The 12,973-nt window shown below is 43.7% G+C and overlaps 1 protein-coding gene across 1 annotated transcript; it reads right to left on the bottom strand.

Moving 5' to 3' along the window:
* Window positions 1-10,398: 10,398 nt before the first annotated feature.
* Window positions 10,399-11,699, bottom strand: LOC103606376 (melanoma-associated antigen C2-like). The gene has a single exon (XM_008590982.1). The coding sequence runs from the start codon at window positions 11,697-11,699 to the stop codon at window positions 10,827-10,829; it is 873 nt and encodes a 290-aa protein (XP_008589204.1). The 3' UTR covers window positions 10,399-10,826.
* Between the last annotated feature and the right edge of the window lie 1,274 nt (window positions 11,700-12,973).

The following is a 12,973-nucleotide window of genomic DNA, read 5'->3' as shown; positions in this document are numbered from 1 at the left end:
AACTTCAACTGGATCCTCACCATGATGATTAGCCCAACCTGATACTCCACTCACTGCTGACATGAAGACTTGTCCCTTAGAAGAAGCCTCCCTTCCCTCAGACATCTAAGATGTGAGTCAGGAAACACCCAGCCCAGGGCTACCCAAGGCTAATGGCAGGGTTGTGGCCTACTGTATATACAGTGGAAGGACCCGTCACTTCTTCCATCTACTGCTGACCTGAAAACACATCCTTTAGAAGATGACTCATCTCCTTCAGACTGTCAAGATGGAATCTGGGTTACGCCACATGCTGTCACCTCTACACAGGTACACCAAAGTTGACAGTAGGGAGGGGATAGATTCTGTGCCCCCCCCCCCCCTGTGTTCTAAGGCAATAGGTACCCTCAGTCCTCTGAAAGGTTTTTATAGTATCTCTAGGTTTGGACCTGACCAACTCCCTGTCCTGATCTGAAGATGCCTCCATCGGGTCAAAGTCCCTATTTCCCCGAGAATCCTGAAGAGGAAGTGAAAGGGGCTAATTCCTCTGCCTGTCATCCCTGCGTGAGGCTTCCCAGCACTAATGGAGGAGCAATTTTTTGTGGGTCCCTTTGTATCTGGGGTTGGATGCCCCACCAGTCCTTTGTGTCCTCCTGGTGATGCCTGGAAGGACCTGAGTCCCTTTCTTTCTCCTGATTAGGGGTGGGACGCATCTGAGGAAGGCCTTCCCCTCTTTGTACCCCCTAAGCAGAAGTCAGGGGACACCACAGTGAGCCACCTTACCCCAGGTCTCCCAGGGCTGACAGCATGTGGGGAGTTGTACTGTATTGAGCCTCCTCTACACAAGGTGAGAGTCTCTACTGTTCTTCTCCAGAGTCCTCATGTGATGACTGGCAGGTCCTGGGTCTCCATCTCCTGAGGATTACAACATGGCACAGGGAAAGAAGGCATAACTGTGCAAAACCCTGACAAACACTACTTCACCAAGGTGATCCATTTAGCATCATCAGTGATATGTCACATTGATACAACTCACTGTGGCTGTGGTATGATGAGAGTGCCACTTCACACATCTGCTCTTCCCCCCAAAACACATAACCCGTGTCTAATCCAGGCAAAAAGAGCAGACATATCCCAATTGAAGGCCATTATACAACATACTGACTAGGCCTCCTCAAAACTGTCAACAACATCAAAATCAAGGAAAATCTCAGACCCTGGCACATCGAAAAGTAAGCTAGAGAGACATGACCACTAAAGGTAATGGTGGATCCATGGAGGATCCTGGGACAGAAAATGGAATTTCATGAAAAGTAAGGAAATCTGTATAAACTGTAGATGTTTGTTAATACGTATATATCAATACTGGTTTATTAGTTTTAACAGACCATACTAAGGCATGATGCTAATAATAAAAGGAACTGAGTATGGAACTGTTCTAGTCCATTTGTGTTGCTATAACAGAAATACCTGAGATTGGGTAATTTATAAAGAAGAGAGGTTTATTTGGCTTATGATTCTAGGACAGCTGCGTCTGGCATGGGCCTCAGGCTGTGTCTACTCATGGTGGAAAGTGGCAGGCAGCTGGCGGGTACAAGCAGATCACATGGCGAGAGGAAGCAAGAGAGAGAGAGCAGGTGCCAGGGTCTTTTTAAGCAACGAGCTCTTGTGGGAACTAATAGAGCAAGAACTCACTCATTAATCCCCCCTCCCCCAGGGAGAGCATTAATCCATTCATGAGGGATCCGAACCCATGACTCAATCAGTTTCCTACACTGCCACATTGAAGAGCAAATTTCCACATGAGTTTTGGAGGGGACAACACATCCAAACTCCATCAGGAACACATAGGAACTGTCTTGACAATCATTATAATTTTCCTTTAAATCTAAAATTATTCTGAAAAAAGTTTAGAAAAAATGAACAAAATATTATCAAAGTAGATAGCGGATATGTATGAAAAACCTGTAGCAAACTTCATACCTTTTCAGAGAATTTGGAAAGCTTCTGCTTTGAACTTGGGTCCTAAGCTAGGGTTTCTGCTATCAGCATTTCTATTCCTTATTCTAATAGAGGTAGCAATGGGCATACTTATGCAAACAAATGAAGTAAAAGGGATAAAGATTAGCAACAAACAAAGTTCCTGTGATTACTGGATGATTAGAATGTGCATGAAAAAAATTCAGAAGAACTAAGATGAGTTACTCAATCAATAAAATAATATATAAGTTTGATAGCCATTAGATCAATATACAAAATATGAATTTTGTTTTCTTGCAGCAACAAGGAATATTAAAATGAAAGTAAACATAACTTGAATTCAAACATACAATATCTGAAGTACCTTAGGAAAATTAAACCCAAAAAGCTAAAAACTTTACATAAAACAATATAAAAATGTAATTTCAATAAATTAAAAAGCGCTACATAAACACAAGATAAAATATATTCATGGATGTGAAGATTCAATATGGGAAACATGTTGGTTTCCCCCAAAGTGAATCTACAGATTGATCGCAACCCCAGGTGAAAAAAACCAAAGGGATTTGTACATAAACACATGTGTAAATGTGATAAGATGATTCTAAAATGCAAAGTCATGCAAATCGCCAAGTACAGCCAAAATACTCTTGAGAAAAATAGGTGAGAGCAATTACTCTAGCAGATTGTAAGAATTATGAAAAACTATAGTAATGAAGTGTTTGAGGTTTCAGTGCGAGGGTTGATGAATAGACCAATGGAACTGACTTGAGAGTCCTGAAGAAAAGAAAATGTGTATGCATAGCCTTAATGAATGAAAATGGAGCAGCTGCAGAGCAGAGGGACAATATTCTTTAAATAAACAACAGTGGAACAACTGAGTATCCATGAAGAAAATCTAAAGCAACTGAAACCCTCCTTCACACTATACACAGAAAACAATTACAGAAAGATTAAAGATCTCATTAAAATATTTTTATTATGAACGTGTCCAAAAATATGTAAAAGTACAAAATAGTAAATGAACCTTTATATAGTCTATCATTTAGCAAGTCAGCAGAATGGGTCGATTAGGGTGTTGGTAGGGCTGGAGGGGAAAGGATCGAAAGACACTGGGGACATTGATCAAGTCATTAACATAAAGGATGGAGATAATATGGGGGGGGGGGGGAATGGCAGCTCCTTCTGCCTCCTTGCCTCAGCCAAAAATTGCCTTGCTGCTTTCATGGGCCTTTGCATTCAGGGAGTGGGACCTGGAACTCAACAACAGCTGTGTAGACAGTCCCCTGCTGACCTCTGGAGCCTTGAGGATCCAATAAATGGAACCTAAATAGTACTACCCCAGAAAATCATGACAGAGTGATGTTGTGCTGACTACGGCCACCCTGAACAGGCCAAGGAAACCTTTACTGATGGACAAGGCAGTGCGAGATTGTCCACATGTGCTGGGAGTAGAGGCCTAGCTCCTCCAAATGGACAAGAGCTCCACATACGAAAGGGTACTTCAAAATTTCATGCAAAAACAGAATTAAAAGTTAATACAAATCTTCCCATGAACTTTCGGAAGTACCGTCGTACTTCTTTTCAGCTGCCCTCACTCCTGACAGGGCCCACAGCAGAATTCAGGAAACCTGGGATTCCAAAACAGGATCACTTGTAGCTTTGGCAGAGATTTCCCTGAAGCTTGGAAAATCTCCATCCACAATGGCCAGGAACGACTCAGCTGTTCAGGCACTGACTACCTTCCTCAGCTCTAGCTCAGTGTCTCAGGTACAGTTAGCCTCTTCTCATAGCCAGAATAGGGTAAAAACAAACAAACAAACAAACAAAAACAGCAGTGAAGGTAGAAAAACTCGGACAAGAAAGTACTGCTCTCAGACCTGAAGACAGCTGGTGGCTGAGTTCCAGCTCTGGCCGCCATGTCCTTGGGGATTATCCTCAAGGAGTCTTTCCTCCAAGGTCCCAAGAAACCCCAAGGTCCCAAGAAGGGAAAACTTCTCAGGGAATGTGAAAACAAAAGGGTAACATATCCCTTTCCTTCCTGTACTGTAGTAGGCCCCCTGTCCTAGAGAGACATTAGTATTCCTATGTGTGAATCCGTAGGGCAGTATCAGGAGCCTTTTCAGAGTGAACACAACCATTCTCTGAAGGTTCCCTAAATAGCTTACTTTTAGTTCCCTTTTCCTCACTTTACATTCAGCCTTCTGTGTACATGACATTTCTGCCAGTGAAGGTTTACCATAGTCATAGGGTTGGGCACAGGGTTGGGGGAGGGGAGAGCATTTTCACATTTCAAGGAAGAGGAAACATTTGTGTGTGTGGTCAGACACATGAAGTCTGACCATGATTTATTAAAAATAATCAGAGCTCAATGTGTTTATTTGCAAAAGGTGGCAAAAAGTAAAGGAGGCTTTATGCCTTCCTTTCTCTTAACCTGCATACAATCCATCAGTAGCCTTTGTAGCCTCAGCCTCTAAAATCCATTGCAAATCCATGCACTTCGGCCAAGATCTATTACTACTGCTGCAGGTGAAGCTACCATAATCTCTCACTTGGCCTACAGGAATGACTTTCTTACTCGTCCTTCTTTTTCCACCCTTGTCTCTGTAAAATCCATTGTCTTTTCAGCATAAGTGATCCTTCCAAAAATTACAGTCTGTGGTTGATTTTTTATGTGCCATACATCAGAGTTCAGTATTATGTAAAATTATATGTATTATAACAATACATATATAGTAGAGTTCTATATCTACTATCCAAGTATCACAAAGAACAGTTCCATCACCCTGATATAGTCCTGTGCATCACCTTTGAAGTCAACCAGTACCCCCTCCCAAGCCCATAACAACTGTGATCTGTTTTCAGTTTCTATTGTTGCAATTTTTCCAAAATGTTGTATGAATACGTTCATACAGTACTGTCTTCTCGTAGAGTGGCTGAATCAGTTTTCACTACAACCAGTAAGGAATAAGATTCTTGTTGCTCCGTATCCTCTCCTACATTTGGTATTTTCAGACTTTTGGGTTTTAGCCATTCTAAGAAGTGTGTAGTGGTATCTTTTTTGGTTTTTGTTTGCATTTCCATACTGACAAATTATGTTAATCATTTTTATATGCTTCTGAACAATCTGTTTATTCTCTTTGATGAAGTGTCATTTCAAACCATTTGTGTATTTTAAAAGTTAATATATATATATATTTTTTTGGTCATTGTGGATCATAAAGTACAAGAAGAACAACTGATCAGGAAATACAGAGAGTTCCCACATATCCCCCTCACACTCACACAGTGTCTCCTATATTTACATTTTGTATTATTGTGGCACATTTTTTATAATGCAGAAACCTGTATTGATACTTCTTTATTAACAGAAGTCCACAGTTTACATTAGGCGTCACTCTTAGTGTTGTACATGCTGTGGGACTTGACAAATGTATAATGTCAGGCATCCACTGTTACGGTATCACACATAGCTGTTTCACCATCCTAAATCTGCTGTGTGCACTACCTACCGTTCTGTTTCCCCTACTCTCATTCATCCCCTGAACTCCTGGAAACCACTGGTCTTTTTACTGTCTCCATAGATCTGCCTGTCTAGAATATCATACGGTTTGAATTATACATTATGTAGCCTTGCCAGGTTTTCTCGTTTCACTTAACAACACACTTTCGACGTTCCTGCACGTCTATCCCACCAGCGATGATTGAGAGCTTCTGCTGCTTCACATCCTTGTCACCATGTGGGGTTTTTAGGGTTTTGAATTTCAGCCATTCTAAGAGGCATATAACCTATCTCCAAGTTGTTTAAACTTGTTATTCCCTAATGGCATATGACTTTGAACACCTTTTCATATTCTTATTTGCCATTCATCTATATTCCTTGGCAGAGTGCCTGTTCTATCTCTTGCCTGTTCTTAATTGAATTTTCTGTTTTCTTCTGGTTAAGTTCTAAGAGCTCTGTGTATATTCAGATACACATCCTTTATCTGGTATGTGTTTCACAAAGCTTTTAGCCCAGTCTCTTGCATGTCTTTCCTCCTCTTAACAGTGTCTTCTACAGAGGAGAAGTTTTTAATTTTACTGAAATCCAACCTATCACTTTTTCCTTAGGTTGTTTGGTACTTTTGGTGTTGCATCTAAAAAAGTCATCAGTCAACCTAACATTGCCTTGGTTTTGCACTCATAAGTGTCACCAAAATTTAAAATTTTGATATAAATATGTTTTTAAGAATATAAGGTATTCACATACAGTAGTTTGTAAGGAAATATATAGGTGCAACATTTTCGGGAAAAAAAATTAGCAACACATTAAAAAATACAAAATATTCACACCCTGTTCTCTTTGACTCAATTTCCACATTAATATGTCTTTCTTATAAGAAATCTTGTGCATTTGCCCAAATATTTATGTTCAGTGACGTTGATTATGATTCTTTTAACCATAGCAACAAATGAGAAATGACTTATGCATCCATCAGGAGGATATTTGCTCAATTTGTTCTTGCACATAAAGCCTAGAATTTTGGGGAGTAATTACAATGTGAGACAGATGTATCTGTGTTGTCATGGAAAGATCCTACATCCGTTTAAATAAGTGAGTCTATTCCTTTGCAAAGGCTGCCATAACAAAGTACCACAACCTGGGAGACATAAACAACAGATGTCTCACAGTCCTGCAGTCTGCTAGTCCAAAATCAAGGTGTTAACAGGATTGGTTCCTTCTGAGGGCTGTGAGGGAAGGTTTTGTCCCAGGCCTCTGTCCTTGGCTTGTAGATGACTGACTTTGCCTCACATCTCTTCACATTACTTCCCCATATGCATATCTCTGTGCTCAAATTCCCTCATTTCATACAGACAACAGTCTTTCTAAAAGCCTGAAAAAAACCATTAAGTTATACACACCACATTGTTCATTGTGGTTACTTCTGAGTAGGGGACTGAATTTTGGAGGAACTTTGTAAAGGGGAGAATAGTAATTCATATAAATTAATTTTTTATCTTTTTGCAACACAAATATATGCACTATTTCTTTGTAAGTAAAAATATGGAAAAATCTGTGAGAACAGGTAGAGTAGCTGTGTATCAGTTAGATTAAGAAAAGGTAAGCTGATAGAACAGAAATATAACCTTAAAATTAAATGCCTTAGCACAACAGGTTCATTTCTCATCCACATAAATTCTGATTTGAGTTAGTATGGTTTCATGGGCTGAATTGTGTCCCCACGCAAAATCTGTATGTCGAAGCCCTAACCCACAGTACCTGAGAATGTAACTAACTGCATTTGGAAATAGGGCCTTTAAATAGCTAATTAAGGTAAAATGAGGTCATGCAGGTGGGACTTTATTCAACATTACTGGTGTTCTCATGAAAAGAGGAGAATAGGACACAGACACACATGCCCAAGGGACAACCGTGTGAGAACACGGTGAGATGGTGGCCATCTGCAAGCCATAGAGAGAGGCCACAAAAGAAACCAAACCTGCCAACATCTAGATCTTGGACTTCCAGCCTCCAGAACTGTGAGAAACTATTTTTTGTTGTTGTTTAAGCCACCCAGTCTCTGGCATTTTGTTATGGTACAGAAAATTAACACTCAGTGGGTCTCAACTCTCAAGTGATCCAAGGATCCAGGCTGCTTCCATCATGTAGCTCCACCATGTCAACACGGGGCAACCTTGTGTACTGCTGAACAGAAGAGAAAGCCTGGGAAGGGGACACCAGCTCCTACCTAACTACAAATGGGCCACCCAGGAAGGACAGGTAGACAAGATGGGGATGGGGACGTGTGATTTCTCCCTTAACCTATTACATTGTAGGTGCTCAATAAAAAATAAACTGTTACACTTTGTTATAACAATAACTGTCTTTGATTTCTTGGAGGAGTTCCTAAGAAGCCCCAACATTGCCTGGAAATCTTCCAACATTTTCTACGCCTACTATGTGACTGGCAGTTTCGGATACAGAATCCCATCTAGTTTTAGAAGAATTGTAAATCTTAGCAACATTTTTCACTCAATATTACTTTTCTGCATTGTCCTTTCAATAACCTACAAAATGTCTTTAGGCTGAGAATTTTCCCCTTTCTTTTATTGTATGGTAAATATCCCACCCTGTGAGCCTCTGCTACCCTGCTACCTTTCACATGGCTGAATATTCTTGAACACTCCCAAAAATGACATTGGCACACTGCAAACCAAAATTTTCCTTTGGGAACAGGTATAGAACTAAGAGGGACTGGAAGTATTAATTAATTTTTCTGTTTGTTTTTCATTAGAGCTAGCATGTCCACTAAGGAACCATTGTTCACCACTTAGGAGAACGTCAGGAGAATTCAGTTTCTTGTAGATGTTTACTTACACAGTGATTTGTATGGCCTTTGGTCATCTACAAAGTTTATGAGGGAAACTTCGGTTTTTGACCACCTAGGTAAGCTCATTCATCTGTGCATGTGTTCAGTGGCCTGTTTCAAATAACATATCTTATTAAAATTCTACCGCAAATTTCAGGTTTTCAAAAACTCGGTCTCTGTCTTACATCCCCCAAACCAGTAGATTATGTGGCAAATCAGACTCTACTCACCAGCCTGTTTAGAAAACACTTTGAGAATGTGTTGATAATGCCTAGGTAATGTGATCAAAAGTGCTGAAGGTGCCCAGGAAAGGTGTCTGAAGGTCACTGTCCAAATTGAACATTTATGTCAAAGGGACTGTTGCTGTCACAGAAGACCCAGGCTTAGGAATGGGACTGTCAGGGGACTTCTACAGGGAGTAGAAATGCTCTCTGTTCAGGGACAGGGGGAGGCAGGTAATTCCGGGTTGTTCCACTGGGAGCAGGGCACGACCTTCAGAGGAGCAGGCTGCAGTGACAAGTTGGGCAGCAGGCCAGGTTCCAGAATTGGACAAGAAAGCACAAAGAGGCAGAGCAGGACGAGGGTGCTATAACGGGAAAGTGCTGGGGTGGGACAAAACTGCTGGCACCTGGACAGAGTCAGCACACCAGGAACCCTAGGGTTCAGGACAGGATGGCTTTAGGTAAAGAAAACCCACAGACAATCCATAAAATGTATGTTATCATTCTCACCTTCTTTAGGCCTAATTTAATAGCTTGGCTATAAGGTTCATCTTTATGTCACCCGAGGGACATGAAGAAGTGAGAAGAGAAATGAATTAACAGGGAGAAGAAGTCTTGCCTCAGGCTGGGAAGGGAGAGAGGACAGTGTGGGCGTAGATAAATTCAGACCAGGGGTCAGGTCCCAGCATTGTCACTTTCTAGCCTTTTGACCATGGGGGAATTGCCAAGTGCTATGAGTCTTAGGTTCTTTGTCTATAAAGCGGGTTTGAGAAGCCCCCTCCTGCAGGACGGCTGGAATCTATGGAAGTATGTAGAGCACCTGGCACAGGGCCCGGCGTATACCAGATCTTTAGGGAATGGCAGCCGTGTGCAACGCAATTTTAACCCCAGACCCTACCATGCTTTGCTCTGGACAATTAGCACTTGTTTTTGTTATCCAGAAGATATCAGAAAATATGTAGCACAATAGGTCCCAGAATATCAACTCAACCAAAAATTCTGCATAATAAATAAAACCCACTCAATTTTCTCTCAGAGGATGTATTATAGAATTGGGGTGTGGAGGAGTCTTCTTCAGCTGGATATAACTCAGAGATCTGAGAATTTGAGGCAAGGACCAACTCCTTTTCTCCTTCCCAGTTGCTCCTCCATCAAACAACTATGTTCAGTCATTTATCCTCCACTAGAAATCTAGCCCTTACTTAGAGTTGGCCAAGTCACCTAATTATAATGTCCTTTCAGTGGGGTAAGCTCTGGCTCTCCCAGGCCAGGGAAAACAGTGCCAGCCTAGTGGCTTCTGGGCACATCAAAGCAGTATCACCTACATCTCAGGATATCCTTGCAGATGATGTGTGGAGAACACTTAGTTCATGCACTGTGTCCAACTGCACTGGGACAAGAGTTCAGGACACGTTCCATACCTGCCCCAGGTGGTGATTTCTCTCTGCTTTATCCACAATCTTTTCTCTCACATCTAAGACATACCACCTGAGAGTCTGGCCCCTGTCACCACCCAGCTAAACTTAAAAGCAACTGCCACATGAAGAATGGAAGCTTCCCAAAGCCTTGTCTCAGGGCGTTTACACTCAACGGGCTCTCATCTGGAGTCCCACTTCCATGCTCCTCCTTTTACTTGATCTTTAGATCATGGAGGACATCTTACCATCTTTACCATCTTCCTGATATGACTGTGTTCTCAGACTTGACCAATTTAAGGGTAGGGTGTGTCTTGCTTATCCTAGTATCCCCACTACTAACATAGTGCCTTCCAAGGGCGAAGGCTCAAATAGTGTTTTGAAAATAAAAGGGACAGTGAGGTTTTTATTTATTAAGATTAATTTCTCCTACTTTCTGGAATAAGAAGCAAATATATGTATAAGTCTTTAATTTTAGAGGACCGACTAAAAGGGATAATGGAATACAAACATTCACCATCTTTTATGTTCCACTATTTTACATTTTCAATGTTATCCTGCCCTAGAGCTCAAAATAAGATGGAAGGTTTTCCCAATTTGTTTTTTTTTTCCTTACAAAATACCAAACTCATACTCTTAAACCAGATAAACAGCAGCAAATTTGTGACTCATATGTATAAACTAAGATTCTGAAACTAATTTTAGCTGCTATTAAAATGGAAAGCATTTGAAAAATACCCAGAAGAAAGAATGTTAATTTAATGTCTCCCATATAGAACAGAATCACAAAGAACAGTTTTCTCCAGCCCCACCCTGGCCCTCAGCTACTGTGAACCTTGACTCCCCTCTTCCCACACACAGTGAGGAATCTGCCTGAAACTTCACTCAGGGTGGGAGAAGCTGCTGGACGTGACAATGGAGCTTGCACTAGCCATGGCAGAGGCGGCATCTGCAGCATCAATGATGGCATGGGCTCTCTCTTCCATATCTGCCAAAGTATCCTTGTACCAGCTTGGAAAGGAACTAGGGACGACACTATTTAGCTTGGCCAAGAACTCCAGCACTTTCCTTTTGGTGATTTCAGTGTGGGCCCGTGGACCCCACAGGAATTCGTAGCGTGCAGGATCACTGTTGGGCACCTGCCGGTACTCCAGAAATTCTTCTCGAACAAAATCTGTGGTAATGAGCTTCCTGGGTTCCCCATAGATGAAGTGCTCCCTCCCAGCATACACCCCTAAACTACTCAGCACTTCCCAGATGTCCTCCTCACGGGTGCAGTTGCCCCTAACGAAGATCACGCTCAGGGTAAGTATCAGGAGGCTGGTCTTGGGCATGCCCTGGTCATTGCTCAGCACTCCCTCATACATGAGGTTTGGTGTGTTGGCAAAGACATAGGAGTGGTTGCTGGGGTCCACTTCTGTCATGGAAATGCCATAAATAAGCTCTATGAAATCACGGGCTTTCCTGAAGATCATAGGAAAGTGGTTCTCGTACTCGTTAATGACAGTATTCAGCATTTCTGCCTTTGTGATAGGCTCCTTTGTTTGATATTTGAGGAGCAGAAACTTTATCAACTCAGCCACTTTCTCATCTAACTCATATCTGAGCAAGAATTCAGTGTCTGCCGGGAGCTGCCAGGCACTTGTATCGCCCTCTCCTACACTGCTGGAATCTTCATCTGATGCACTCAGTGAAGTGGAGGAGGGGCAGGAGCTCTGAGGCCTTTGGGGTGGACTTTTGGGAATACTCAACATCTTAGCATCAGACACCTCCTCCTCCTCCAGTGTGCCCAGAAACAGAGGAGAGGAAGAGCCGGAGGAGGTGGAGGGGAAGGAAAACCTGAAAGGAGAGGAGGAGCCGGAGGAGGTGGAGGGGAAGGAAAACCTGAAAGAAGAGGACGAAACAGAGGAAGTCTCCTCCTCATCCTCCTCCTCTTCAGCTCTGGGAACCTGTGCACCCAGCAAGTCTTCAACCTCCGTCAGGGCCTGAAAGTCTTCCTCAAGTCTGAGGCATAGACGCTTTGGAGAATGAAACATGATGACTCTGGTTAGAGGCAGCAGGTACAAGTGTGATCAGGAGTGTAGGCGATGGAATCCCATGGGCCTGGGGGAGAGGGACAGTGTGAGTGGCCTCAGCAGGGAAAATCACCCATGAGGGCTCTGACAAATGCTGACTTAGAAGTCTCCTCCTCTGGCGATGTCCTAGGACCTCATGGGTCTTCTCCTGTCTTCTGGTAGGCCTCTCAGGAACCTGTAGGAAAGCATGAGAAAGCTCCTGAGGGTGCAGCCAGGTGCGGAAGCCCAGGCTCTAGGGCTAACTGTAGCGTGGGAGGGGTCGGGCACTGTGGGATGTGTACCAAGGGGTTAGAGAGCTCTGGGTACACATCAGAGTGTGCATGTCACCTTGAGCCCTGGCACTGCCTGTCCTCTGCTCTGCCGACCTTAGGACACTGCCTCACACCAGTCATCACCTCCCTGTTCCTGGACCCCTATACGGGGAACTGAAGAGACCCCTCAGATCACGGCCCTCCCCTCCCTGACACCCCCAAGACGGAAATGAGAGGGGGCGGCTCAGCCTGACAGGACGGGACGAGACATGCGAGGGCTCATGGGAGAAGCAGCGTGCGACTGCGGGAATCTCACCCTGCTGTGACCTGGGGGGACCCTCAGCCCTCCTCCAAGTCCTCCTATGTGTTCCTACCCTTCTCCCTTCCGCTCACGCGAGGCTGCGCCCCTCAGGCCGAGGTTCCCGGCCCCTGACACCCTGGACAAGGAAGCCGACGGCCCTGCCTGGGCCCTGCGGGACCTAAGCACGGACAGGCGGGGCAGGGGCTCCTCTCTGTGCCGTGGGAGGTTCCCCAGCCCTTCCACAGAAGCCTCACCTGACCACGGGCCTGGGACGCCTCCTCCTGCTGAGCTGCCGCGACTCCCGTCAGACGAAAGCTCGGCTGTGGGGGCCTTCCAAGATGGAGGTCGGCAAACGGCACATCCGGGGCCCTGCTCGGGGTCTCCCGGGGCTGAGCACAGGG

This window comes from Galeopterus variegatus, unplaced genomic scaffold, assembly GCF_000696425.1.
Source record: "Galeopterus variegatus unplaced genomic scaffold, G_variegatus-3.0.2 Scaffold6529, whole genome shotgun sequence".
Lineage (NCBI taxonomy): Eukaryota > Metazoa > Chordata > Mammalia > Dermoptera > Cynocephalidae > Galeopterus > Galeopterus variegatus.
This window is presented reverse-complemented; position numbering and strand designations above follow the sequence as displayed.